The sequence below is a fragment of the Aspergillus sclerotioniger genome (genome assembly GCF_003184525.1).
Source record: "Aspergillus sclerotioniger CBS 115572 chromosome Unknown BO94scaffold_44, whole genome shotgun sequence".
NCBI classification, from domain to species: Eukaryota; Fungi; Ascomycota; class Eurotiomycetes; order Eurotiales; family Aspergillaceae; genus Aspergillus; species Aspergillus sclerotioniger.
In genome coordinates, this window is record NW_020291034.1 from 196,284 (window position 1) to 223,347 (window position 27,064).

Below are 27,064 nucleotides of genomic sequence, written 5' to 3' on the forward strand. Positions count from 1 at the left end.
AACCCGACCAACTAACCACTTCTTACAACCCTACTTCCCTCCATACCAACCATCCAAACCCAACCCTCAGTTAAAATGACTCTCAAACAAAATATCACCAGCATCCACACCGCCGCCGAGTCCCACATCACATCCTACATCACCACCCTCACCTCCCCCCTCTACACCACCTCCGTCGTCCGCGCCAACAAACTGTCCACTTACTACCTTCCCCCCATCACCGTCTTCGTCAACGGAACCACCACCCAGGTATCCAATCCGGAACCATTGATTGCTGCTCCCCTGGAGAGACTGAGACTGCATGGCGCAATTCCCAAAGTACGAGGCCACCGAGTCGAGCCCGTGGGGGAAAGCAGTGCCGTTGTTTGGCTTTTCGTGGAGGTGGAGGGAGTGGAGATTTCGAATGTGTATTTTTTCAGGAGGAGGGAAGATGGGGTTGTTGGGTTTGAGGGAGGGATATTTGATGGGGAGGGATGGTTGTTGAAGCAGTTGGGGTTGGGGGAGGAGGGGTCTGTGTGATGACTGGGTTTGATTTTGGCTTTTGGGGTGGGTGGTTGGTGGTGGTTGGTTAGAGAGTCCAGTTTCCTATCAGATCTGTGTTGATTAGACTGTCGAAGAATATCATGTCGCTTTCGTTGAATGTCCATTCGCTGGGATCAAGTCCTTCAGGGATGGGAGATAGTGCTCCGGGGAGTTGGAAATGGCCGCCGGAGAAGTGGAAGATGGTGTTTTCTATCCCCATACTGTTGTTGAAGGCATTGTCTTCGTTTTCATCTGTTTTTCGGGGTGTTTGATTTCTAGGATACGTCATTGATGTTGAGATGCGCTCCGTTCTCATGGAAGAGAATGCAGTCGATTGTGCAGGTCCCAGGAATGAGGCACTTTGGCACACATTAGCCCCGAGAAGTCGCTCCCCTTCTAGCGGTTGAACGGCACCGCGTACAATCTTAATAACGCCGAAAAATGGAATCTCCACACACAATCTATCAGATGAGTTCCGTCCGTGGAGAAACTGCTGAAGCGTGCGAATGACCGAAATACTCTGAGTACCAACGGACATCCCAATGCCATGTTGCTTGCGTCTTTCGAAATTCGCAACCACCGTCTCTATAAGTTGAGAATCTTCGCATCGCTCTTGTAAGATGCCCTGGTTTGTACTTTTCGGGGCGGCTAGGAGCCCTAGAAGGAGCGTTGTCGCTGCTGTGAAGGCCTGGAATTCTAAGAGGTTGGAGAAGAGGAGCATGTTATGGCTCTCGCGAATGAAGATCCATCGTTGGATTAGATTGCGGCTAGCGTCTAAGCAGGAGATATGGGAATATTCGTATCGTCGATCGGTTGCCGCGCGGAACATGAAGGGTAGATGCACAAGAGTTGCCAGCTCGAAATGCCAGATTTGGCACATGATTCGCTCGAACTGGGCGGATGCTTCTTTGGTGCGGTTGGTTGGGATCTTCGTAGGGATTTCCCACCAGGAGGGGGGCATTTGCTCGGCGAGTGCATCGAGTTTTTCACTGATTTGCTGTGTTGTTGAGAAAGAGTGAGTGCCATCTCCTTGGTTGCGAGCAAGAATGAGGCCGGATATATGGTACAAGTGCTTGTGATACCGGTCTTCTAGTGAGAGCCAAGAGGCGTCGTCATCGCAAGGGAAGACCGCTGAGCCTGTACTTGATGGCAGACCGAGGAGGGTGGATAGGTAACGTTCCTAGTGGCCTTAGCGTCATTCTATACAATAAGGTGGATGACCTACTCCTCTTGCAATCTGATACCATAAATGATGTTGTTTGGTCTTAATCGAATTTTGCCTTTCCTGGGATGGAGTGACAGCCACTCTGTGTAGACCCAAAAGCTGAGCGATTGTGATGGCCCTTCGAAACGTACGCCATGATCTTCGAAGATTGCCAGCATTGACCTCGTACATTCCCTGAAGTGCAAGACATTCGACACTCTCAGTGCTTCCAGTCAGCTCGTCAATCGAGGTGACGTTTTGAACAATAAAGTCAATAATATCGCTCATCACGTCTCGAAGTGGTGCCGTAGTCTGTAGGGTTGGCAAATTCATATCAAATGGAAGCTGCTGAATGCAGATGGCAATGCAGAGAAGTAGCCGCGTAATCGTTATCGGATGTTGTTTCGAGACCTCGGAGACATTAAATAACTGGTGATCCACCGAGTCTGGTGAATCCGGCATCATATGTTGTTGGATAAGCCAGCAACCGTGACTCGAAGCGAACAGACAATCCACGTCCGCTTGACAGGGCAACATTGCAGCCAGCTGTAGACGCAAAATCTCGAGTTTGCTTGACAAGGGAGCAACTTCAGCCTGCAGCCCAGAAGCATTCGATGGCGATGCAACCAGAGGCTGGGAATCCGTCCTCGCTGTAATAGATGAAGGAGTCATCCTATCCATCAAGGCCTCAAGCAATGACTCCACCCTCGCCATACGCTCAGCCAACGCCGAATAGTCCGCATGATGTGGTGCAGGATCATTCACATACTCCTGGCTAAGACAAGGCGTGCTTCTGTCTAGACAGCTAGCACAGATAGCATTATCCTGCGACGGAACACATTTGATCTTCCTCCGCTTACCTGGTCATCGTCAGTCTCGGGCTTCATGGTGGAGGGGATGCTCACACTCCCAGCAGCTCTTCGTTCCCTTTCGGACTCTCTTCCGTCGGGATTCTTCGGGCATGGAACTACTCATTATGTTGACCAGACCTGGGAAGTGAAAGTGTGATACTCACATACAGTGGATTTTCAGGTCGTGGGAATCTCGGCCGGTCGAATTCGGCCGAATTCGCCCGGGGCCCGGACTTGGCGTTGCGCCGCCGCCTCGATTGAGGGCAGTTGGATTTCATTTCTCGACTACCATGAAGCCATTGGTGTGTCTGATGCTAGATGCCAGTTGAATAACCAACTGTGGCCTTGAATATAGCTTTTAAGTCTTGTGACTGCTCGGAAATGAGAGTGTACCATAAGTAGTGCTATTATCATAAAGCCTCCTGATAGGAAGCAACCCAGCAACAGAACCAGTATACAACCTCAACCTCATATACCTAACCCCCCCCCCCTGCCCCACAAAAGCACACGAATCAATCTCCGGCAGTACTTATCACCCCATACTCAAAGAACATCTATCTCACCCACCCACGATGATACGTCTTATGATCCACAATATCAGTCTCCCAAGTTACCGCTCATTGCCTACCTATTTCTGTCTACATCATACTACGACAGAGCATACAGAATGACAAAATCGACAGACTCACCTGATCAAAATCCACTGCTACTGGACCAGCGCATCTCCTCGATCTACTTGAGCGAGCACGCGGTGACACCTCTAACGCGTGGATCTCCCTCGCCACTCCAGAGCAGATTATCGCGCAATGGGAGCAGATCTGTGCTCGAAGGTCCAATAACCTGCCACTATTTGGCGTCCCGTTCGCTGTCAAAGATAATATCAATGTCGCCGGGTTCTGCACCACGGCGGCGTGTCCGGCTTTCGCCGCAGAGCGAGGTGTAGCAACCACCGACTCGACTGTGGTGGGTAGTTCGGGGAGTGGCGTGGTGAGACAGGGTCTGGTGCCAATTGCGCTAGGGACTGATACGGCGGGCTCGGGGAGGGTGCCGGCGGGGTTTAATAATGTGGTTGGGCTGAAGCCAACGAGGGGGGCGTTGAGTACATCGGGGGTGCTACCGGCATGCAGGTCGCCGAATTGTGTGTCGATCTTTGCGCTCACGCTAGATGATGAGGAGACGGTGTTAAGGTTGGTGGAAGGGCCGGACGAGCAGGAAGCTTACTCCATGGCTAGGCCGGAGCAGCATACCAACGAAATCGGAACCATCCAGCACCCTGTCCCGGTTAACTGCGACAGTCCAGAGTGGTACGGACAGTCGGAGCACGCCGAAGCCTATGAAGCGGCAATGATCAAAGCACAACGGCTGGGATGGACATCGGAGGCTATCGACTTCAGTCCGCTCTTCGCCTTGGCCAGTCTGCTTTATGAGGGGCCCTGGGTTGCGGGGCGGTATGCAGCGATCGAGACCTTCTTGAAGGGCAAGCACCGTGGTCCGGGACATAATCCTCCAAGCGGAGCGAATCTCAGCCGCGGATGCCTTTCAAAGCGAATATCGCCGACAAGAGCTCGCCAGCCAGATTGGATGCCTTGTGGCCAAGTTTGATGCGATCCTGGTACCCACGACTCCGACGTTCCCTACCATTCAGGAACCCAAGATAGAGCCGGTCCTGGCAAACAGTCGCCTCGGCATCTACACGAATTTCGTCAACTTGATGGATTGGTCTGCGCTAGCGATTCCCGCAGACTTCCGAGCTGACGGGCTTTCGTTCGGGATCACGTTGATCGGGGGAGATTGGAAGGAGCAGCGATTTCTTGGACTTGGCCGTCAGTGGCTTGTTGATGCACCGCGTCTGCTGGGTGCCACGAAGAAGACTTATCGAGAGGATTCGGTGCTCACCGGTGCTGTGGTCGATCCCATATCAATGCAGCTGGCGGTAGTGGGAGCGCATCTCTCCGGGCTGCCCCTGAACAAGAATTGGGTGGTGCGCGAGGCCAGGTTGGTGGCTGCGACCACAACGGCTCCATGCTATCGATTGTTTGCGACGCAGACCGGATCCTCCATCCCGAAGCCAGGCCTCAAGCGGGTGGGCGATGGAGGCGCATCCATTGAGGTGGAAGTCTGGGAATTGCCCCTCCGCAAGGTGGGAGGGTTCCTCGCCATCGTTCCACCACCATTAGGCATTGGGTCCATTGAGCTGCAGGATGGTCGTTGGGTCCAGGGCTTCATTTGTGACGCAAAAGACATTACCCGGTTTGGCGGATGGAGAAACTATGTGCAATCCTCGCGTGGTTCCGATTCCGTGTCTGCGCCTCTGACCCCTGATTCTTTGCCCTGAGGAGTGAGGAGCACACTAAGCAAGGAGGATCTAGTCCCTGAATAGCCCGTACTGATAGAGCCCGAAAAGTGGGTCAGACCATAGCAATCACATAATCCAATATATTCCAATTTCCAGGAGATTGTCAATTAGCGGAGTGTAATCTGGTTTCGTTTGCACATCTATCTAACGGGTATCTTTGAGGTTTATGTATAGATAAAAATAAACAAGATGAAAAAGAGAAACAAGAAGATAAAGATAAATAAGCAGCAGGCGGGTGCCTGATAAATTAGAAAGTGGGGGTAGGATAAAAGTTAAACAGATTAGACAGATCAGAAGATAAGAGAAAATTCAAAGGAAATAGTCCGAGATAAGCAAGGCGGGATGATAACCAAGGACCGCGCAGCTCAAAGTTAGATAGTGATAGACTTGACGAGCGTCACCCATTCGTCCGGTTTGATGCGCTGGCTCGGGTCTTTGGCAATGGCTGGTTTGATGATCTGCTCGACGATCCCGTTACGAGGGACGCGAGACCCGTTCGGCCCGGAGCGGGCAAACTCAATCACGCGGTGGCCTTCACGGGCCATGGCCAAGCGTTGAATGTGGCTGGTACCCGGGTACAGAAGTAAGTCGCCGGTAGCGGCAGCCAGGAGAGTAACGGCGAGAGAGAAAACGTCGGATTCAGGGGTTGGCGCTACATCTGGGGACGTCAAGGATGAGACGGATAACAGCTCGGGTGCCGTAAATGGCGGCGTTAGGGCTGTCAGAGCCGTTCCCATGCTCCCTTCCGGAGAGGAGGGGCTGACGATAGGATGGGCGGATGAAAAATCAGCGAACAGCGGGTCGTAGGGAAAGTGGTCGAATTCCGAATCGTCGCTGCTCGATGCGCGTAGCAAGATGTTGTGAGGCTTGATGTCACCGTGCACCATCCGTGGCCCATCGTGGAGCCAGGACAGGCCGGTAATGAGCTTCTTGGCAAGATCGTGCCACTGGGCCATGCCTTGAACGGGCTCGAACATGGTCCTGGTGGTCCGATTCTTCAGGGCCATGGCGGCCTTCTCTTCGATATACGTCGAGAGCGCTAACGGGACCGCCGACATGATAATCGAGTGAGAATCCGCGATATATCCCTGGAAGGGGACAACGTGGTTCTCAGACCCGGCCACGCGGCTGACTCGGGTCAGTGCAAGCGCTTCAGCGTCCAGAACCGGGTGTGCATCCCGCCTTGCGGGGGATTTGACCGCTACCGTGGGGGTTTTGACAGCTGGAGAGCTGGGAGGCGTGAGTGGATAAGCGTTCAAGGGCTCACAAGGCGAGGCTTTGTAGACCACGCTCCAGACACCGCGGCCAAACTCTACCAGACGGCCTCTAGCGTCACAGTGGTATTCTAACTCATCTGTGAATGAGTCAAAGGTGGACACGGCTTGGTCCTCCACATCAACATCTTTGAATTTACCGTCAACTGGAGACAAAGACGGACTTGAGCCACCGGAATAAAGGGTGGCAACACTGCCTGAAAGGCTCTCATCATCCACCGTTGGGGTCACCGGAGGGGTCAGACCAGGCACCACTAGATGAAGCGGTATTTGGGTGTCGCTATCATGTTGGGTGCGAACAGACAGCGGGAAGGGCATATGTTTAGCAGCCATAATGGATGGCGTTGGAGGGAAATTTGCCTCCAGTGAGATTTCTGGGGAGATAGAGATAGCGGGGGAGGCAAGACTTTAGATCAACACAGTAGTTCGGTCTTCAGCCCCGAAAGCCCGGGATCTCCGGTCGAGAAAAGAGCGATAAGAGAAAGTCGCTGTACAGCGGAGGCGTCTGCTCCTGTGACTATATGCTGAATTGCTAAATGAGTTGGAAGACGCAGCTGCAATAGCCTTAATAGCAGGACTATAGCCGATGACAAGTCAATTGGTGGCAAGGCCGTGAAGATGACGTCGGCCGGAGTTCGAGGCCGGAGGCGCTGGCAGCTCGACTATTGGTGGGCAAAGGTACAGGAAGAATAAGACAGAAGGTAGCGGATCGATGAGGACTGCAACAGATTCATGGTTGAGAAGAGAATGATGAGGGAAGATACGACTGGAGAGGAAGGAGAAATTTTCGAGATGGGCAAGAGTCTCGACCCAGCGGATTTAAAAGGGAATTAATTAAACACAGAGGGGACGGCGAGGAGGAGACTGGATAGATCGACAGAAGGGCGATAGCTTAATCGCTGGCGAGGAACCGTGGGTGATTACAGCAAACCGTCGCAGGTAACCGTGACATGCAAATAGTTCCACCCGCCGGCGCGATTCTCCTCGACTGAGTCCTCGTAGTCCCACCACCATCCTCGGAGATGGACATCCTCGGATCCTGCATTTTCCCCCTGCTGACGATTGAGGAGGGCGGGATGAAACACCTCCCATGCCCCCATTCTGAACCTTAAGGACGGTTGAGGAGGACAACCCGGGGTAAGCATTCAGGAGAGGAAGAAGAAAGAAGCCAACGCTGCTGATCGCGAGGGGATTGCAAGTTTGCAACCTGTGCATTTTCCCAAGGAAGTCCCTCCAGGACGGACACTATCCCTAATTCGGCTCTAGCGTGCCACGCCTCCTTTGCAAAGTGGCTCTCCGGTTGGTTCAATGCGGCAAGCCGGTGGGGCCTTCGGGGCTCTCGAACCTCAAATTTCGTGCAGTTTGGCTGGCTTTGGCTGGCTTTTGGCTGGTGTTCCCCGCCGTCCCGAACACTTTGGCGCCAACTCACGGCCACTCCTGGGTGGTTTCGGGCACAAACGGCTGTCACCCTCTCCTCCGTGTTTTTTCTTCGCTTTAACCATAAGTGATCCCTGTTTTGGGCTACTCCACTGCCAGAAGTGATGACGAAGACCGCGAAAAGTGTGACACACCACCGTGGCAGGGATGGCAATCTCAGGTCTTCCTGATCTGCTGGAGGTTGCTGATGAGTCAATGCAGGGAGCACTCAAGTAAGCCGAATCGATCTTATCGCAACAACCCCGATGGAAGATGGTGGACCGGGAAGCATGCAGGCCATTCTCTTTCTCCCTGCGCAGTCCTGCAGGCGCCCTTATGCGTGGGATATCAATTTGTTGACCTGCCCCGTTCAGTATCTAGTCCTAGCCAGTAGCCAGTAGCCAGTAGCCAGCCCCGATCACCTCCCCCTTAAGACCATCCGTACTCCGTACATGGAAAGACTACCGAAAATTCGAAACTTCCACCCGTTCGCTGTCGGACGACGAACAAAAGGCGTGCAGCAGCTAAGACGCCGAGGACGTAACCCTCGGACGGGGCCCTCAGCCAATCCCCACCCCCACGTGGGTCTAATCTGCCAGGGAAATTGGCTGCCATCAAACCACCTCCACTCTGCAGCCGACCTCTGGCCCAAACAAAGTAGCGCCTCGCTAGTCAGTTCACCATTGACGCCCACTTGCGATCGTAATTCTCGCGCTGCATATAACTATCGACTAGGACCGGACGAGACAGGATAGCGTGATGGAGTCCCCTTCTGCCGTCGGCGTCCCATCGCTCCACTGCGTTGAAGTGCGCACGGAAAATTCTCTCATAAGTCATAACTAATACTTCAATCTGTGATTTGTCCAACAGGAATGCTACGCAAAGACATATCCAGCGCTATGGATCGCGATACTCCATAGATCGCTCTGGAATATACATCTCGCCGTGCCAAGCGCGCACGGGACCGACGCTAGTTGTGGCTGTAAGCCTGTAAGGCTGGTCTCGGATATTCGTGGTCCCTGCGAATCGCCACAGCCAGCATCGACTCTGCGACAATGGCCATTACTGCTTACGCTAAAGCATGCAACAGTACCTGCCCAACCGTTCGACGAGCAAGGAGATCAATTAAGCTCGGATGTTAAATATGTACGATTCCAGGTGCGGTACGAGCCTACCTAGTTCGACGTACTCTTTCAGGTTCTGCACCCACAGGTCAAAGCATTCCGCTAGCCGCGCTTTGTACATCCAGCGAACCACATATGCCAGGGTTCCTATCTGTGCCTCCCAGGTGCGCACTTCAGTCATCCGCCTCATCTGTCCGTCTGCGTCCTGAATCTCGACCTCGGAAAGCTCATGAACCCTTTCTGCATTTAGAAGTGAGGCCATGATGCGCCCCTGAACTGTCGCATCCATGACCCACACAATCCGACCGAGTTTCTTGTCGGAGGTGGGAGGATGCCATTCGGTCACGATCAACGGCACATCCTGTCTTGGCTGTGGCTGGGAAGAGGCCGGGTTCATATTCACGTGAAAAGTCAACTTCGTCCCCTCTTGGAGGACGGGGGAGACAACCTGCATGGCATCGGAATCGGGCTGCTGGCGGATAGTGACTGCGGGCGCGAATTTGTTCCACGATGGCCAGGTTGAGGTATCCAGCAGAGTATCCCAGACATCTCGTAATGGGGCGTCGATTAGCGCGATACCTTCGATGTGCAGGACTGCATCTGCTGCTGCGATATTGGGCGTTGGGTTGGCCGCGAGCGATGCCTTGGACGAGGGTGAACCGGTAGCCATATTCGGATAAGGGGTGATTTGCAGGCACTTGATGTAGTATAAAGCGGAGCAATAGACGTCACTCGATAGGACGAAGCAGAGCTTGAACCGAGCTATGAGATGGGCCAAATGGCAGAGAACTGAGAGGCTGCTTTGTTGAATGCTGACAGTAACCGAGTGACAGGAGAGTACGGAGTAAGCCTAAGCCTCCCGAGCTCCACCGCCATGTGACCCCGGATAAACTCCACCCCCTTGGAATTTTGGAAGTATACACAGTACCTTCTCCCCCGCCTCATCCAAACAATGGCATCATCGCTTCACTCTAGTTTCCACTTTCCAGATCAACGCCTCTTTTCCCCGGGGACAGTCGGGGAAAGCCAAGCTAATTCTCGTCGAGACCCGCCTCCGCACTGCGCTAATCTGGCAAGGTTTCTCCACCAATACCAAGCCCAGTCTTCGCTTCGTTAATTATCATGCCGATCGAATCCCGCACAGACTCGGTCCTCTTCAGGAAATTTTCCGTACTATGGATCTATGACGCCTACAAATTTCCGAACGTCATCGCGTATGCTTAATGGTCCTGCATTGAAGAGGACTCAAATGCCGAAGCAGGGAGGAGAGGAACCTCATGCGGGGGTATAAGTAAGGGTCGATGCATGCTAATACTGGCTCTGTATTAGCTGTGAAGAACCTTTCCCACAAGCATATTCGGTCATGACTTTTATCAAGGCAGCTTTCATACTGCTCCTTGTCACGTCCCTTGTTCATGGAGTCCCGCACTTCCCCAGAACAACGCAATCGCGAAACCAGCAATGCGTGATCCCTTCAAAGTACAACGCCTCCAATGGAACGGCCGATGACTCGCCTGCAGTCGCTCAAGCCTTCGCGCAATGTGCGACTGACTCCGTTATTATTTTCGAAGAGGGCGTCAACTACAACATTTTCTATCCCATCGCAGCCACCAACCTCAGTAATGTGGAAATCCGAATGCACGGCAACCTACACTTACCACAGAACATTACTGCTGTACAAAACATTGTCAACAATGGTCATTCGATATGGTTTACCTTTGAAGGCCCCCGAGTGGACTGGATTGGTCCTGAAAACGTGAATAATGGCTGGATCGAATCGTACGGACAGGCCTGGTGGGATGCAAACCCTCCAAATGGCACTGGAATCGATGGACGTCCACATCTCCTGAGCCTGAAGACAAGCCAAGCCACCGTGGAGTATTTCCGGTCTAAAAAGCCGATCGCGTGGAACTTTAAGCTGTATGGGCAAGACATTACAGTCAGCCATGCCATCATCGACGCTACCTCGACAGGCAATTTCCCATTCAACACGGATGGCTTTGATGTCAAGGGCACAAATATCCAGATAACTGACAGTGTCGTATACAACGGCGATGATGCGATTGCAGTATCGTCGGGATCGCACGACATCCTATTCACGAGAAACACCATCGGGTACCAGACTCACGGCATGAGCATTGGTTCGCTGGGAGAGGATTCCTCCGACTTTGCTAATGTCACCAACATTCGCTTCGAAGACGTAACTGTTATTGATGGTCTCTACGCGGCGCGCTTCAAGTCATGGAGCGGAGGGCAAGGACTCGTCAGAAACGTGACCTGGACTAACATTCGAGCCTACAATGTGACGTTCCCGATCTATATCACTCAGAGCTATACGGACCAAGGGGCATCCAGTTCTAGCAAGGTCAATGCTAGTTCAGCCGTGGTAATGGAAGACTTCACATGGTCTGACTTTTCTGGTTCGATCAATACATACCAGCCTGGCGATGGCTCTTGCGCCTCGGACCCGTGCTGGTACAATGTTGGACTGCCCAACTTGAAGCATACTGAAGCCCTCATCCTGGAGTGCCATACGACTCAGTCCTGTGCAAACTTTGTAACGGACAATCTCCAGCTATACCCGCAAAGCCTGGAGCCGGCGAGTGTGATTTGCATGAATGCAACAGCAACCCTTAACCCCGAGCTCGGATTTGACTGTAGAAATGGGACCTACGATCTATTATCGAATTGATGCTGCGAGGGAAGCCACGCTTGCCGCCTCGGACCTGCCGGGCACAACATTCTGAACCATCCCTGCTGTCCATGACCCGGGGAGTCCTTTGGCACTCATTTCTGTCATCTCCCACCAGTACTAGTGTCTATCGTTCAATCAACCAGTCCACTCGTTTGGTATCCAAAAAAACCCGGCATCCGTTATCACTACACTTCATTCCTTCGTCTAATGTCACAACCTATCAATCGCGCCTCCACGTTCCAGCCATTTCCCTGTTTCTACGTCTACCGACCCGGTTACATGGTCGTTCCTCTGATTCCCCTCGATGAGCTGCCGGGATGGATCCAAGTCGGTGATTTCAATTGGGCCGATAGCGCCCTGTACGAGCCTATGCTCCCTGCCAGCTTCAATTGCTTTCCGCGAGTAGGCGAATACGACGTCATCTGCCACCACTGCTATGCCCACGTGGATAGTTTCCACCGAAGCGTGTCGGAGCGAAGTAACAGTAACGCCTCTTCTCGTGCCTCGAACGTTCCCAAGAGTGCTGCAGCCGCAGGCCCCTCGAAGACAGCAGTGCTAGACCGCCCGTGCATACTCAAACATCCTCCGTTCGAGGCAAACTTTAATACCAGTCCATTCGTCGGAATGTGCTTCCTCAAGTGTAAGACATTCTGGTCAAACTGGTGCTCCAGGACGCAGGATGAAGAGGCTCTCAACCCAAATCCCCCGGACAATCATAGCAGTCAGCACAGCAGTCATCACAGCAGTCATCATAGCAGTCCTCCTAGCAGTCATCCTAGCAGTCATCATAGCAGCCATCATAACAGTCATCATAGCACTGATTATGGCAGCAGCATTAACACCAACCATGACAGCAACCATAGCACTCAAGCTGACCAAGAACAAATGGTCAGCGACTCGAGTCCCCAGGCAGAAGAATCCCGACCTGAAGAGCCTGAGAGGAATGCCGAGGCTGAGACTCCTACTCCTATCGAGGATGCCATGCCGTTCCCTATGAGCATCAATGATAACGATCATAACGCCCTGGGAGGCGATTCCACCGCGGACCCGCATCCCGAGACAGGGGTCCAATCCCGTGCGGTGAGCCCTCAATCGCGAACACGGACGCAGCGCTCTGTAGCGTCCTCTTCTTATCCTGGCGACGGTCCCGTAGCGTCGCATAGAGCATCAAGCTCCGAATCAACGTTAGGCGATAGGCCTAGGGGCAGGCCTGGAGCAATGCGCACCAGCAGAAGACGTGTACGGTTCGAGTGGCCAGCGGGAGGCTTCCAGCCTATTCGCAGAACAGGTCCAAATTCAGGGGGTGACTGAGCGTTGATGGGAATTGGCATAGAGGGCTCATCCATACCGCGTCAGGGTTAAATATTGCTGGAACCTGTACAGGCATGGTAGATCTCTGAGTAGTATAGGGCTAGTGTTATCAAGATTGTCCGTTACCTTGATATCCCATCCATCCTCAGCGAGATAGTAGTTATACAAAGAACAGGAGATCTCATCAGCCTTGTTCTTGCAGAAATTCCAATTTCTACTTCTCCTGAATAATAACTTGCCAGCCAGCCCATCCCTGGAAGTGCCCTAGCCCCTTCCTTTTCCTTTCTTTTCCTTTTACTCTTATTGCTCCCAATCCACCCAATCACCACAACCCATCTGCCAAGCAGACATGAACGCTACTAAATCCCATAAAACCCCAACCCCAACCCCAAAGTCATCTACACAACCAAATAAATTAAAAGCCCCAAAAAATACTGTATATATTATAACAACCTAGACTCCACCTTCTCCCCCCACCTTAACCCAAAAGCAAACAAAGACTAAAAAATCAAACCCCCAACACCCAATAAGGATGCATAAACTGCCCTCCAGCTTCTGACCTCCTCTCCCCATCCCCATCCCCCTCCCCCTCATCCCCCTCCCCCCAACACCCTCTCCCTCTCCCCCCACACCTACACCCCCATCCCCCTCAACACTCCCAACAGAATACGAATCCCACCTCAATTCCCGCATAATCTGTATCCCCTCCATCTCCGGCGACGAACCCAATCCCAATCCATCCTGGTTCTGGTTCTGGTTCTGGTTCTGCTGCTGTTCACCACCATTCGTAGAACAATTTCCCGTAATACTAGCCACGTAGCTAGTATTCGAAGGAGCGAAAGGGTTAGCAGCAGTGGTAGTAGTCACGAAGTTCAATCCCTCTTTGGTGGGTTTCTCGCGGTAGGTACTTCGCATACGAGACGGCATGAGATGTGGGAAGAAGCGGATTATGAGTGGGCGGAGAGGCGGAAGGCAGGCGCAGATTATGGCGACGTTGGATTCGACGAAGGACCAGGTTGCCGCGAGGCCGTTGCCTTCTGTTTTTGGTTTTTTTTGTTAGTGGGGGGGAGGGGATGGGAAGGGGGGAAGGGTACCGGTGAAGTCGGGGGTTCGGATTAGTTTGATGAGGGTTGTTAGGCGGACGATGCTGGTTGCGCAGACGCTGGGGTGAGGGAGGTTAGTTGGTTGGTTCGTTGGATGGATGAGGTTGGGGATGGACGTACAAGAATCCGAGGGCGAATATAACAAGAAGTGCTAACTTTTGTCGTTTAGGGAGCTTGAGTCTAGCCAATATTGGCAATGGGAGGATGACGAGGATCAGGTCAGTGGTGATTTGGAGGCCGGCATTTAGACACCAGACCACGTCTGCGGGCAGACAAGTCCGTGGAAGGGACTTATTCCAGAATGCAGAGACGGGAATGCAGAATAGTAGAGTACTAAAGACCATCCATAGACCGGAGATGATGACAAATACCAAGGTGATGGTGAGGAGGATGCGGTACACCTTTGTTGGGAATAGACGTCGGTATAGGAAGACCAGGGAGAGTTTGGTCAAAGTCAGAGAGAGGTTGTATAATGGGATGGTGATCCAGAGGGCCTGTCAACATGTTAGGCTTCTTGCATACTACCAGGAGAGATGTAGGTGGATGGATGGATACCTTGAGCTGATTCCGGACTTCCTGGGGGCTGAGATCTTCCTGATCCTCTGCCAGGCCATTTTTGCTTTCTGGGGTGCGATGTCAACAGAGATGCTATATGTACTAGACTGCACAGCCCTGCAAGGGATGTCTTACCAATGACGAGAAAGACGAAGAATACAATGTCCGTTCCCTACACTCCGAGTTAGCTTTGCGCGTTCCTGAACAACACCAGAACAGACGCCAATCATACCAGGGAGACAGCAATCAACAGATCATCCCAGCCCGGCTTCCGCACGAGATGGAGTCGCGCATACAGCCGCAGCGCGACGGTGACACTCGCCAGAGCGAGAAAAGTGATTCCCACGGGCAGGGCGTACATCCTGCAGGTTGACGGCTCCAATTGCAGCGAGGGCCAGCATCTTTCGCCTGCTGTCGGGGGTGGTCTCCTTCCTATGCTGCATCTTAACGAAGGGCAAACTTTCAGAATTCAACTGCATGGTGGCCAACTGCTCCGTCACCGACAGGAGACTGGACCGGAATCAATTGCGTCAAGGACCACTCGGGAAGTCAAAAAAGCCGCGGGTCGGGGAAGAAACGCCCAGATGTAGCCACCACCACCTCGTCGCATCCACGGTTCGCTCCGCTGGCCTGCTGGATCCCCCCCCCGGTCTGTAACCTCTACCGGAACATGGTTTGGACTGGATTCAATTCTAAGAAGAACACTGGTGTAAATAATGCAGTTTTCATTATTGCAATGGCATGTACAAAGCGTCATAAAGTTCTGGGAGGCAACTACATGCCATGGCCACAGTGCGTATACAAATAATTTCAACCAGGCGGAGCAAGACAATCAACAGCAGACTGTCTGCTTACCCAGGACTGAGGCCTTAACATCCCCACCGTCTCAAAAATATACATAATGGTCTCCGCAAATGCAACCCGTATACAGAAAATGATTCGACTCTCCGAGTCGCACGCTAGCGTTAGTTTATCAATGCAAAGTCAACATATTCGAGGGGTATTTAAAGGCGGGCCTTGAGGTTGGACTTGAGTCTGCGCTCGACAGCAGCCATGTACTCGCGGGTGGTAACCCAGGCCTCACGGTCCTTGCGGCCGCAGGCAAGGGCCAGATCCTTGGTCATGATGCCCTCCTCGTTCACGACGTCAATGCAAGCACGCTCGAGCTCCTCGGCGAAGGAGACGACCTCAGGGGTCTCATCCAGCTTACCACGCTGGATCAGACCGCGGGTCCAGGCGAAGATGGAAGCAATGGGGTTGGTGGAGGTCTCACGGCCCTTCTGGTGCTCGCGGTAGTGACGGGTCACGGTACCGTGGGCAGCCTCAGACTCAAAGGCATCGCCAGAAGGAGTAGCCAGGGTCGAGGTCATCAGACCAAGGGAGCCGAAGCCCTGGGCGACGATGTCGGACTGAACGTCACCGTCGTAGTCTAGAAATCCAGTGATTAGCGTGGAGCCCTGAGCATTCAATAGTCTCATCACTTACTCTTCAGGGCCATGACGAATCCACCCTCACTCTTGATCATCTGGGCAACCATGTCGTCAATGAGACGGTGCTCGTACCAGATGTTCTTGGCCTCGAAATCCTTCTGGTAAGTAGTCTCGTAGATCTCCTGGAAGATATCCTTGAAGCGACCATCGTACTTCTTCAGGATGGTGTTCTTGGTGCTCATGTAGAGAGGGAGGCTCTTAAGCAGGGCCATCTGGAAACTGGCATGAGCAAAGCCGCGGATCGACTCGTCGGTGTTGTACTGGGTCTGAGCAACACCACCGCCCTGGAAGTCGTAGACATCGATGGTCTCGGGCTGGCCACCCTCAGGAGTGTAGACGAGCTGCAGCTTGCCGGGTCCAGGAATGACACGGTCCTTGGCACGGTACTGGTCACCGAAGGCGTGACGACCGATGACGATGGGCTTGTTCCATCCGGGGACGAGACGAGGGATGCGGGGGATGATGATGGGCTCACGGAAGACGGTACCGTTGCTGCAAGGGCCATGAGATTAGCAATTGAGCGTCGGACGGGGTCGAGCAAGGGGATACATACAGGATGTTACGGATGGTGCCGTTGGGAGACAGCCACACTGGACAATTGGGTTAGCAGGTGTCTTCCTTCCCATGGAACTATGCATACTCTGCTTCAGCTTGAATTCCTCCACACGAGCCTCATCGGGAGTGATGGTGGCGCACTTGACACCGACACCATACTTCTTGATGGCCTCGGCAGCCTCCACGGTGACCTTGTCATCGGTCTGGTCACGGTATTCCAGACCCAGATCGTAGTACTTGAGATCAATGTCAAGGTAACTGGCGGCGAGGTCTTAGTCGGACTGGATGGAGCAATTGTCGGAGGAACAGACGAATGAGCAGACTTACGGCAGAATCAACTATAGAAGCGGGGCCGAGTTAGTGTCTGAGTACGGGAGAGAACGGGATGAAGGCATCTGGGGCTGATGCCGTAGCGGGGCAGCCGAGGGCCGACGTACCTTTTCTCTGATCTCCTGCCAGATAATACGGGTCATCTAAGAATAAGGGCATGTTAGCACATGTCAGAGGCTTCTCCCGTGCTGCAATTGAGCCCTGGATCGCCGAGTGATAGACGCTTGGCTGCCAGGGAACAAGGGCGCCGCCGCCGTTTTCCCCCGCGCGTGGAATGCGCCATGACGAAAATGCGCATGCAGGGCAAGACATATAAAAGGGGTGCAGAAGCCAGATGTAGGACGGGTTTCCAACTACATACCTCATCACCGTCGAGTTCCACGACGGGGTTCTTGACCTTGATCTTGGGGATTTCGGTAGCCATGGTGCGGGATTGAGTAAGGTTCAACGAGGAAAGACCGGTCCAGCGGGCAGAAGCAGGGCGAGTTGAGAGCAGGGAAGAGGCAGAGGTAAGAGATCTGGGGGAGCGAGTAGAGACAGAGGAGGAAGAGGAAGAAATAGAAGAGGAAGAAGAGAGGAACCGACGAGCGGAGGAAGAGAGAGGGGCAGTCAGAGGGGTACGGCGCGCCAATGCGGAACTGAACCGGACGGTCGACATCGTGCGGGATGCGCAGAAGCAAGTTGTCTGGGGGGGCGTGGGAGGAACCGGGGGCCAACGGGGAATCAGGTCTGTCCAAGCGGATCAGCTATCGGGAACGGGGAAACGAGGAGGATCACAGCCCACGCTGCGAATTGGGGGGGAGGGGGGAGAAGGAGGGCGAGTACCCGAGGGAAAAGCGTCTCAGCAAGCAGTGAAGCTCTCGGCTGGAAGGAGGCGATGGTGGAGTTCGGAAGCTGCCGTTGAGCCGGACTGGACGAGGGCTGCTGGCAAAGGGACTTTTCACGGGGCAGATCGGAGAAGCCGGAAAATCGTTCTATCTGAACTTTCTGGAGGGAGAGGAGAGGACGGAGGAGAGAAGGCGTCTGAGGAAGAAGACAGATGGAGGATCTCCAACACCTCTTATCCGGTGTGGTTGCACACTGGCACAGTCACACCCATTTCCCTTTCCGCCCACCGTTCCCTTGTTGTCGCCGAAGCCGGACTAATCGAAGAACTGGGGAAGTCCTGGGCCAGTCTTGGGTCCGGTCAAGCTGGATTCCGTCGTGGCCTCGTCCCGTCCCCAGCTTGCCTGCTCCGTTCTTCGTCAGGGACTACACAGTAGGTAGTAGTACTAGTCTCCTACTCGGCTACTCTAGACTCCTTCCCCGGCGCGCTGATGCCGCCGCGATCTAATCTCTGAGCCCAAGGTACATCTTCAATACGGTCAAACTACAATCCACCTCCCGAAATCATTTTTACCACCCGGGGGGGGGGGTTACGTTTTGCTCTTCCCTGTTCCCACGGTTGCTGCAACTCTGGAGGATAATTGTCCGGCCAGGCTAGCCGATCGCAACCGCTGTTTCCCGCGGCAACGGACGCAGAGTCTCCGCCGGGGGATCAAGCACCGAAGTCGCTGCGACGCCGGACTTGGGCCCTTCCTCCCCGGTTGATGACTCATCCGTTTCCCCACATCTAGCCCACACATTATCAAATCGATTCATCACGACACCAGAGATAGTGCGAAGTATTGTACTAGTAGTAGATATCTACATGGAACTACTCTAAGTAGGTATGTATGTCGACAGAAAAAGACCCAGCCATCCTGTTGAAGATAGAACACCGGCCCTGTGTAGCCACGCTACGAGATGTTGAAATGGAACCCCCACCCATGCTCCCGTGCCCATCGTAGCGAAAAATCAACCATGCTAGAGACCGCAAATCAAAGACAGAAGAGAAAGAAAGAAAATCGAAATTTTAAATACGAGAAACCCATCCCAGTACTAGAAGCGACGCAATGCCAAGTCTATCGTCTAGAACAGACCGTCAATCTCTCCCGTCTCAGGGTCAATATCGACATTCAGGTATCCAGGCGCAGTCGGCAATCCGGGGATGGTCTGGATGTCCGCCGCCAACGCGTACCTGCAAGGGTCGCAACCGGTTAGCCTACATATAATTCAAAGGGGAGCGAGGGGCTTACAGATATCCACCGCCCACCGCCAGCCGAACATCCCGGATGGGGACTGTGAAGCCAGTGGGGGCACCCTTGAGGGCCGGATCGTGACTGAGCGAGTATTGGGTTTTGGCAATGCAGATGGGGAGGTTGCTGAAGCCCTGAGCGGTGTAGGTGTCGACCTTCTTCTGGGCCAGTTCACTGAACTCAACCTTCTCCGCACCGTACATGACCGTTCCGATGCGTTCGATGCGCTCCTGGATGCTGCCTTCCAGGTCATACAAGAGCTTGAACTCCTTAGGCTTGGAGCTAGAGGCCAGCACGCTCTTGGCCAGGTCCACAGCGCCGGCTCCGCCCTCAGCCCAGTGGTTGGCGGGGACCGCGTCCTCTGCGCCGGCCGCAATAGCCTCCTCGCGGATGACGGCGATTTCGGCCTCCGTGTCCGTCTCGAAGCGGTTGATGGCGACCACCACGGGGATGCCGTACTGCCGAGCATTCTCGATGTGCTTCTTCATGTTGATACAACCCTTGCGAAGGATATCAACGTTCTCCGTGCGGTAGACTTCCGGCAGAGGAGCTCCGGGGCTGATCTCGGGGCCACCACCGTGAACCTTCAAGGCGCGCACGGTGGCCACGATGACCACGGTGTCCGGGGACAGACCGGAGGAACGGCACTTGATGTTGAAGAACCGCTCACCACCCATGGTGAAGTCGAAACCAGCTTCCGTCACAACAAAGCCAGTCTTGGCATCGTGATCCTCATCTGGCTCCGTACCCGCAAGCTTCAGAGCAAGTTTGTCAGCAATCACAGAGCTAGCTCCAATACTGATGTTGGCGAAAGGACCGGCGTGGACCATGACAGGTGTACCCTCCAAACTCTGCATGAGGTTAGGCTTGATAGCATCCTTCATCAACGCAGCGAGAGCTCCGCCCGCACCGATATCGTCACAGGTGACGGGGTCACCGTTCTTCGACGTAGCAACGACCATGCGTCCAAGTCGTTCACGCATGTCCTCTAAGCTGTTACTCAATGCGAGGATAGCCATACATTCACTAGCAACGGAAATATCGAAACCGGTTTGACGGGTCAGGGCTCTCTCCGTAGGAGCCTGTCCCACGGTGACACCCCGGAGATGACGGTCGTTGACATCCAAAACACGGCGCCAGGTGATAGTCTCCGGGTCAATGTCGAGTCGAGCAAAGCGGTGGATCTCGTCCTCGGTGAGCTCGTCTGGGTTGGTCTTGGTGATACCCAACTTCTTCAGTCGTCGGAACATGATGGGCTGGAACTCGCGCTTGCCCTTCTTGGCGGGAACCAGTCGCTTGTAAAGTGCAGCATCCTTCTGAGTAGCTTCGTGGAACATGCGAGTCTCAATAGCGGCGGCGAGAAGGTTGTTGGCGGCGGTGATAGCGTGGATATCGCCAGTCAAATGCAGGTTGAACTCATCCATAGGAATGACTTGGCTGTATCCTCCACCGGCGGCTCCACCCTTGATGCCAAACGTAGGGCCCTGGCTGGGCTGGCGCACATTGGAGAACACAATGCGGTTCAAGTGTGCACCAAGAGCCTGCGAGAGACCCAGTGTAGTTGTGGACTTGCCCTCACCGAGAGGGGTTGGAGTAATACCACAGACCAGGATATACCTACCGTTACGGCGGTGGGACAAGCGGTCAAGGAGGGAGAGGCTGACCTTGGCCTTGGTGTGACCGTAGGGCTCGAGCTCGTGGGGTTCAATGCCGATTTCTGACGCGAGCGTTGTGATCGGCTTGGGATACTGCGCACGGGAGATGGCGATATCTGAGGGGACGGGACTAGCCAGCTTGATGGGGAGGGGGGTGATGCGTCTATCCTTCTGTCTTTCAAAGTATGCCTTGGCCGCGGAGACCACGTTCTCCATGAGCATGGCCACGGTCATGGGACCAACACCACCAGGAACAGGGGTGATCTGAGAGGCCACCTGAGCGGAGGACTCGAACTCAACATCACCAACAAGACGCGATCCAGACTTTCTGGTAGCATCGGGCTTGTAGTTAATGCCGACATCGATAACGACAGCACCGGGCTTCAGCCAGTCACCCTTGACAAATTCCGTCTGTCCAATGGCCGCAACGACGATGTCTGCGGTTTTGACGATGCGCGCAATATCGGGGGTCTTCGAGTGGCACAAGGTCACAGTCGCGTGGGCGTTCTTCAGCAGGTAACTGACGGGACTACCGACAATGTCACTGCGTCCAAGAACGACTGCTTCCTTACCAGCAGGATCGACACCGCTCTCCTCCAGAAGCTTCATCACAGCCTTCGGGGTGCAGGGAACGAAGAGAGGGCGACCGCCTCGCTTGGCGAGCTCACCGATGTTGATCGCACCGAATCCATCGACATCCTTCTCGTCGGCGACAGCAGATGTAATGGCGTGTTCGGACAAGTGTTGTGGGAGAGGGAGCTGAACGAGGATACCATGGACCGAGGGGTCATTGTTGGACTTGTTGATCTCCTGCAGGACCTCGGGCTGCGTGACGGCCTCGGGGAAATTGATGATCTTGCAGATAATGCCTGCCTGTTGGGAGCGAGTCAATGATTTGGCAGGTGAAATAAGGGACATTGTATCTGCGAACGTACCTCCTCGGCGGCCTTCAATTTCATGCGCACATAGGTGCCTGGAAACAAATGTCAGTCCACACAACCCTCCAATCCACATAAGAGTCCATGACTCACTCGAATCCGATCGGCTTCCCACTGTGAGGATCGCAATGTCAGCATTGTTCTCGACCGCAGGGCGAATGTGTTAGTGACGGCAACCACGCACCCTGGTAGATCACCAAACTAGGCTTGAAGCGGGGGTTTGACTCCTGGATCTTCTGGATCTCATCTTTCAAGCCTCCCCGGATGTTCTTGGCAATCTGGGTGCCGTCAATCTTGGTGGCCGCCATGGTCGTCCTGGTGCCGGAAAGAGGACGGAGTGCGTAATCAAGCCTCTTGCGAGCTAGCACGTCAGGTCGGGCAAGAGATGACGTACAGCGAAGACGAGATGTTGCCCCACGTCCAGAAGAAAATTGGCGTAGAAAGAAGGGAGGAAAGGGTGGGTAAGAACAGTGAACTGAAGAACAAATATAGGAGCGCTTTGCGTTGACAGCGCAGCGGGGTAGAGGCGCCGAACGGGCGGGGGGGAATGGCATCTAATTGCTTTGTCGGTTGGCCCAGTGCCAACCAGCTTTCCTCGGCCGGGTCAGATGGAGATAGGGAAACGGTCGATCAACGCAAATGAAAATAATCACGCTGAATAATTGAAATCAGGAAGCCCAAACAGTGTGAGATGTCTTCAGTGTACGTGACTTCCCGCAATTGTTCTGTTTGTTCTGTTTATATTCTAGTTCTAGATGGTGAATACGCCTGCCACATCGGTGATTTCAATGCTTCCTCCTTTTTCATTGTTCTTTTGCTCACGAGGAAAATGTTTCCCCGAGCCGCAGCCTGCAAATAATGCAATACATCGGGGAACCGGGACGGCTCCAACCCCAGTCTGGTTTAGTGCCAGCCAGCGGTCAGGCCATTGCCCGTCCCAGTCCCGATTGGTAAGAAATGCTCAGGGCTTGTGCTCTCACCTGACCAGCATCTGAAAGACCGGATCAATACATCCTCCGGTAAGGCCCGTTTCATACAGGACAGGCTCGAACAGGAAAGTCTTGGCAGGCAAGCCCGGACTGTGCGATGAAATTCAAACTAGTCTGACGACGCCGACGACGTGAGCCCGCCAGCACCCCGCAAGGATTTCCGCCTCATCACGCAGGTCTTAGTCGATTCCGGTCACAGAGGATACACACCTGTGATCCAGCTTTTTTTCTTCCCCGTCGCCTTCCCCAGATTCATAGCTTGGTCGGCCCAATATGCGGCCTATTTTGCTTTCCGGCCATGTGCGTTTGCCTCTACCCACCCGACGATGATGCTCGCCCCAGGAGCTGGAAAACCAGGCAGGAAAGAAGCAAGGATGGGTCGCTGATTTAGCTGCTTTACAGGAACGGTCCCTGAACCAAATCAAGTTCAACCGCGATGGCGATCTCATCTTCTCCGTGGCTAAGGATAAAATTGTGTGCGCCTGGTGGTCGGCCAACGGCGAGCGACTCGGTACCTACACTGGACACCAGGGTGCTATCTGGACGGTCGATGTGAGCCCCAACACTCAGCTTCTGGCAACTGGCTCGGCAGACAACACGGTGCGACTATGGAACGTGAAGACCGGCGAGTGCGTCAAGGTGTGGGACTTCCCTACGGCCGTTAAGCGGGTCGAGTTCACCCCGGATGGAAGCAGACTTTTGGCTGTGACGGAGAAGCGTATGGGTTTCTTGGGTACCATTGCGGTCTTGGATATCAACTACGGCGAGGACTTGGGAAGCCAGGCTGAGGAGCCTAGCTTGCGGATCACCTGCACAGAGAGCAAGGCAACGGTTGCGGGCTGGAGTTTTATGGGCCAGTACATCATTGCTGGTCACGAAGACGGCAGTGTTAGCCAGTACGATGGAAAGGTGCGGATGAATCTTGATTCTCCCATGCATTTGGGAGAGGGGCAAAGCTAACTTGATGACAGACCGGTGAGCAGCTGGAGAACGTCCAGGCCCACGAGTTCGACCACCAGATCAACGATATCCAGTTCTCTCAAGACCGCACCTACTTCATCACCGCCTCCAAGGACAAGTCCGCCAAGGTACATTCTTCACTCTTCATGTTGGTAAACGCATCAAATCGCTGACCCACCACAGCTCATGTCCACTCGTAACCTCGCCATCCTCAAAACCTACGTTGCCGACACCCCCCTCAACAGCGCCACCATTACGCCCAAGAAGGACTACGTGATCCTGGGAGGTGGTCAGGCCGCCATGGATGTCACCACGACCTCAGCCCGCCAGGGTAAGTTCGAGGCTCGTTTCTACCACAAGGTCTTCGAGGACGAGATCGGCCGTGTCAGGGGTCACTTCGGTCCCCTCAACACCGTCCACGTCCACCCCGCCGGTACTTCCTACGCCTCGGGAGGGGAGGACGGTTACGTTCGTGTGCACCACTTCGACAAGTCATACTTCGACTTCATGTACGAGGTCGAGCGGGAGCAGCTGAGAAGGTGAAGCGAGTGAGGGGGGCGGAGTGTTTATTTTCCTACCAGTTACGCATCGTGTGTATGTGTCATGAGGCGAAGAAATCTTTTACTACAAAAGTAGAAAGTCAGGCACGGCGGTACGAGAAGACCTCGGGGCGATTCAGGGCATGAGTTCTTTTCATTTATTCCATGATAAAGTCGGAGTTGGTACCATTTGCTTTTCTGGTCGCTTTCTGTGTCCTAATAAAAGAAACCACAAATGCTTCTTTCATTTCACTTCACGCCCATAACAATTCTTATGAATAAGTATGTAGTGTTTATGATCCATGCTCCTTTTGCTTGACACAATGTTCTATCTCTTGAGTAGTAGTATATCTCTCTGTTCTAAAAACACAATTCTGGCAAAACTTGCACGGAGAATTTTGATATATATATCTTTTCCATCATCTTTCCCCAGACCATCATATCCAAAAAAAGGTAAATTCCAGGCCAGCGCTCTTCTGACCAGCAGAAACCACAAAACGTGTGGGGGAGGAGGGGGGGTAAGGGGAGCGCAATATAAAAAAAAGGGTAACCATGGGGATCTCATTGAAAATAAATAAACCGGCATAACGTAACAGCATCCCGAAAAAAAGACCTTCGTTCCACTGAAAAGGAAACGGCAAAACCCGAGGCATAAGACAAAAGGAAAATCAGTTCAATCATCATATATTTTGACTTCCCCCCTCATTCCCCCTAAGAAAAAGCCGCGGGCTCACCCCCGATCAAATTTACTTCTTCTTGGGGAACTTCTCCTGTCCGATTCCGGTTCCTCTCAGCTTAACGTTCAGCACACGCTCCATGGAGCTGAGGACCTTCTGGTCGGGAGTGGCAGTACCACGCTCAAAGTCCTGGACAACGGTGATGGTGGTGTTGCACTTGGTGGCGAGTTCCTTCTGGGTCATCTTGTAGGGTTCCTCGTTTCGGCGCTTCTTGATCGCATCGGCGACTTGCATGCCGACGGTCTTGGGCTTGACGATGTCGTCGCTGCGGTCGACCTTGGTCAGGTGCTGGCCTTCGGGGGCACCGGAGCGGGCAGCCTGTTGGTGGGGGGGATTGGTTAGTTCTGGATACGATACTCCTTGCGAAAACGGGGGGTTTGAACTTACAGTGTTACCGGTGGAGTACTTCTTCTCGGTGCCGATGACGAGACCCTGGCGCTGGGCGGCGTTCAAGGCGCTCTTGCCCTTGACGACGGTCTCGCGGGTGGCAGGGCCACCAGTGTGGCGGGTTCCAATGCGCGTGACGTTGTCCCAGTCGCTCATTTTGAAGATGTGTAGGAAGACGGTGGTGAGATGGGGGTTGAGTTGGGGTGGTTGGTTGTTTGGTGTGGAAAGGGAGTGAGGGTGTGGCGGTAGAGGTAGATGGCGTGAGGGGTTTCGTAAGGAGGGATGTTCAAGGCCCGCCGAATTTATATCGACGCCACGGAAGCTTCTCGAGCCCTGGGATGGCGGAGTCAGAGGGGCGGTATGCCCTACGCCCCTTTGGGTTAGGGTTGCTGACATCATGCCCCGGCCAATCTTTCCCCGTTTGTACCCCGATGGTGAATTGTAAATGAGCCCATTCACCATGACTCAGAATGAGTCGGGGGAGTATTCAATTGTTGCAGGGGGTGATGTGTCTTGGTTTTCTGTTCAGTAGGGATTTTGTGGTGTTAGTTGACACTTTCTGTCAGGGAACTTTGAGCTGGTTCCAGCCTGCGTCTTCATCTTCACGTGCCGATTACCACATTCGGACCTGCAGGCTGACTTTCCATATAGATACTGTAGACCTCGGTGGGAGGAGTAGCATTGAACCTCTGTTGATTGGACATAGCTATGGTCGCTGGCATAGCCCTAGTTGCTTTCGATAACAAATGAATTTGTCAAGGATTGCTGCAGATGAATGTGGTTCAAGTCTGTCTATGATGATGGCTCTCCCGTCAAGTATACTAGATGTCCTCATCCTGACGCGCTCTATACTACGTCAGTCTGCGTAAACAACCGTCTCCGACGGAAATTTTCTGTCTTCTTAGATTGAACCTCTCAAGAGCAATCAACGAGAAGACAGACGGCGCCATCCAAAATGGCCACCCACTCACTCTCCCCGACTTACGAGTCACATACGTCCATGGTACTAAAAGAATCCGTTCAAAGGCCCTTCGATCTGCTCGCAGATGTTATCAAGCCGGTCTGGTTTCGAGTTATCAAGGACGAACGCTACAACATCAGACGTCGTCTCAACGATAGGGCAAAGATATACGAGAAGCATAAGCCAACCAAGAGCCACTTCCAACGAGACTGGATTCAGCGTTACAAGGAAAACGAGGACTTACAATTCGCTATTTCACAACGAATCAACTGTCTGGCAAAGATCAGAAACGAGGAAAGTGAGCAACCAGAGAATCCTTTTCAGCATACCCCGGGGCCCTCGGATCCGAAAAGACAAGTCTCCCTTCTGGAAGAGCACTTCTACCGGTGTCAGAAGGCATGGAAGGCCTTGACTTGTGATAAGCCATCGGGCCCTATCACCGACGAGTTTGACTTTCTTCAGCATCACAGAAACGAAGACGGGCAAACCCTGGCGTGGGAGGAGGACAAAATCATGTGTGCCTCCCTTGGTGGCTGTTGCGGTCGCATGTGTAGATGCTGCGAGAGACCTTTGCGGTACTATCTCATGCCTAACGGAGGCAATAAGGCAATGGTTGGGTTTTATGGTCACTGCACCGCCGAATGTGGTTGCTGCATGCGTCATCGAAAATTCTACCGACCAGACTCGCGCATCAAGGCTCTCGATCCAGAACTGGCATCGAAGATTGCAGCCTATAACAGCAGCTCATTAGTTGACGGGGAAGATGATGAGCCTGATACTTGAGTGATTTTGGCCTTGCTCGTATTTGCTATCATGCTTTCGAAGTGGGCGACTTGTTGTATTGGAGGATGGCAAGGGGAGTTGAGATTTAAGTGTGACTGTCTGGTTTAGCTGAGATTCAGGCTACTTTGTTTATGAAGGTTGCTTAAGGTCCTGAAGAGGGCCACTGTTCTAACCAGTATTGGGTTAAAGTATTAACAATCAATAATGTTGGA

General features: G+C 53.4%; 13 protein-coding genes across 13 annotated transcripts; 6 read left to right on the forward strand and 7 right to left on the reverse strand.

Moving 5' to 3' along the window:
• Window positions 1-568: 568 nt before the first annotated feature.
• Window positions 569-2,701, reverse strand: BO94DRAFT_590693 (Zn(II)2Cys6 transcription factor; the record flags this gene model as incomplete). The annotated part of the gene is made up of 3 exons (XM_025616050.1): window positions 569-1,702; window positions 1,748-2,586; window positions 2,632-2,701. 3 exons carry the CDS (start codon window positions 2,699-2,701, stop codon window positions 569-571), a joined length of 2,043 nt encoding a protein of 680 aa, XP_025462235.1.
• A 409-nt stretch (window positions 2,702-3,110) lies between these two features.
• On the forward strand, window positions 3,111-4,912 carry BO94DRAFT_579348 (amidase signature enzyme; the record flags this gene model as incomplete). Its single annotated transcript, XM_025615264.1, has 3 exons — window positions 3,111-3,344; window positions 3,368-4,025; window positions 4,054-4,912. The coding sequence occupies exons 1-3, from the start codon at window positions 3,245-3,247 to the stop codon at window positions 4,910-4,912; spliced, it is 1,617 nt and encodes a 538-aa protein (XP_025462236.1). The 5' UTR covers window positions 3,111-3,244.
• Window positions 4,913-5,020: 108 nt separating this feature from the next.
• BO94DRAFT_302434 (protein kinase domain-containing protein) lies at window positions 5,021-6,791 on the reverse strand. Its single transcript, XM_025606759.1, has one exon. The coding sequence runs from the start codon at window positions 6,538-6,540 to the stop codon at window positions 5,305-5,307; it is 1,236 nt and encodes a 411-aa protein (XP_025462237.1). The 5' UTR covers window positions 6,541-6,791; the 3' UTR covers window positions 5,021-5,304.
• Window positions 6,792-8,593: 1,802 nt separating this feature from the next.
• BO94DRAFT_540249 (SRPBCC domain-containing protein) lies at window positions 8,594-9,543 on the reverse strand. The gene has a single exon (XM_025612875.1). The coding sequence runs from the start codon at window positions 9,415-9,417 to the stop codon at window positions 8,749-8,751; it is 669 nt and encodes a 222-aa protein (XP_025462238.1). The 5' UTR covers window positions 9,418-9,543; the 3' UTR covers window positions 8,594-8,748.
• A 567-nt stretch (window positions 9,544-10,110) lies between these two features.
• Window positions 10,111-11,439, forward strand: pgxC (putative extracellular exo-polygalacturonase; the record flags this gene model as incomplete). Its single annotated transcript, XM_025614189.1, has 1 exon — window positions 10,111-11,439. The coding sequence occupies one exon, from the start codon at window positions 10,111-10,113 to the stop codon at window positions 11,437-11,439; it is 1,329 nt and encodes a 442-aa protein (XP_025462239.1).
• Window positions 11,440-11,544: 105 nt separating this feature from the next.
• Window positions 11,545-12,929, forward strand: BO94DRAFT_302258 (uncharacterized protein). The gene has a single exon (XM_025606758.1). The coding sequence runs from the start codon at window positions 11,650-11,652 to the stop codon at window positions 12,751-12,753; it is 1,104 nt and encodes a 367-aa protein (XP_025462240.1). The 5' UTR covers window positions 11,545-11,649; the 3' UTR covers window positions 12,754-12,929.
• Window positions 12,930-13,112: 183 nt separating this feature from the next.
• BO94DRAFT_569878 (uncharacterized protein) lies at window positions 13,113-14,971 on the reverse strand (the record flags this gene model as incomplete). Its single annotated transcript, XM_025614762.1, has 7 exons — window positions 14,644-14,971; window positions 14,547-14,583; window positions 14,412-14,479; window positions 13,977-14,350; window positions 13,848-13,915; window positions 13,390-13,790; window positions 13,113-13,151 (listed from the first exon to the last, which is right to left on the reverse strand). Exons 1-7 carry the CDS (start codon window positions 14,770-14,772, stop codon window positions 13,113-13,115), a joined length of 1,116 nt encoding a protein of 371 aa, XP_025462241.1. The 5' UTR covers window positions 14,773-14,971.
• A 444-nt stretch (window positions 14,972-15,415) lies between these two features.
• BO94DRAFT_590700 (NADP-dependent isocitrate dehydrogenase) lies at window positions 15,416-17,444 on the reverse strand (the record flags this gene model as incomplete). The annotated part of the gene is made up of 7 exons (XM_025616051.1): window positions 15,416-15,840; window positions 15,897-16,393; window positions 16,455-16,491; window positions 16,542-16,714; window positions 16,784-16,794; window positions 16,894-16,929; window positions 17,148-17,444. The coding sequence occupies 7 exons, from the start codon at window positions 17,442-17,444 to the stop codon at window positions 15,416-15,418; spliced, it is 1,476 nt and encodes a 491-aa protein (XP_025462242.1).
• Window positions 17,445-18,403: 959 nt separating this feature from the next.
• BO94DRAFT_540254 (C-1-tetrahydrofolate synthase) lies at window positions 18,404-22,010 on the reverse strand. Its single transcript, XM_025612876.1, has 5 exons — window positions 21,681-22,010; window positions 21,590-21,610; window positions 21,494-21,531; window positions 18,904-21,431; window positions 18,404-18,845 (listed from the first exon to the last, which is right to left on the reverse strand). Exons 1-5 carry the CDS (start codon window positions 21,802-21,804, stop codon window positions 18,737-18,739), a joined length of 2,820 nt encoding a protein of 939 aa, XP_025462243.1. The 5' UTR covers window positions 21,805-22,010; the 3' UTR covers window positions 18,404-18,736.
• Window positions 22,011-22,758: 748 nt separating this feature from the next.
• On the forward strand, window positions 22,759-23,988 carry tif34 (translation initiation factor eIF3 subunit i; the record flags this gene model as incomplete). The annotated part of the gene is made up of 4 exons (XM_025615265.1): window positions 22,759-22,785; window positions 22,828-23,394; window positions 23,457-23,573; window positions 23,629-23,988. The coding sequence occupies 4 exons, from the start codon at window positions 22,759-22,761 to the stop codon at window positions 23,986-23,988; spliced, it is 1,071 nt and encodes a 356-aa protein (XP_025462244.1).
• Window positions 23,989-24,137: 149 nt separating this feature from the next.
• BO94DRAFT_302566 (uncharacterized protein) lies at window positions 24,138-24,646 on the forward strand. The gene has a single exon (XM_025606760.1). The coding sequence runs from the start codon at window positions 24,287-24,289 to the stop codon at window positions 24,560-24,562; it is 276 nt and encodes a 91-aa protein (XP_025462245.1). The 5' UTR covers window positions 24,138-24,286; the 3' UTR covers window positions 24,563-24,646.
• Window positions 24,647-24,730: 84 nt separating this feature from the next.
• On the reverse strand, window positions 24,731-25,264 carry mbf1 (multiprotein-bridging factor 1; the record flags this gene model as incomplete). Its single annotated transcript, XM_025608685.1, has 2 exons — window positions 24,731-25,039; window positions 25,109-25,264. 2 exons carry the CDS (start codon window positions 25,262-25,264, stop codon window positions 24,731-24,733), a joined length of 465 nt encoding a protein of 154 aa, XP_025462246.1.
• Window positions 25,265-25,587: 323 nt separating this feature from the next.
• BO94DRAFT_540257 (uncharacterized protein) lies at window positions 25,588-26,987 on the forward strand. Its single transcript, XM_025612877.1, has one exon. The coding sequence runs from the start codon at window positions 26,064-26,066 to the stop codon at window positions 26,850-26,852; it is 789 nt and encodes a 262-aa protein (XP_025462247.1). The 5' UTR covers window positions 25,588-26,063; the 3' UTR covers window positions 26,853-26,987.
• The last annotated feature ends 77 nt before the right edge of the window (window positions 26,988-27,064 follow it).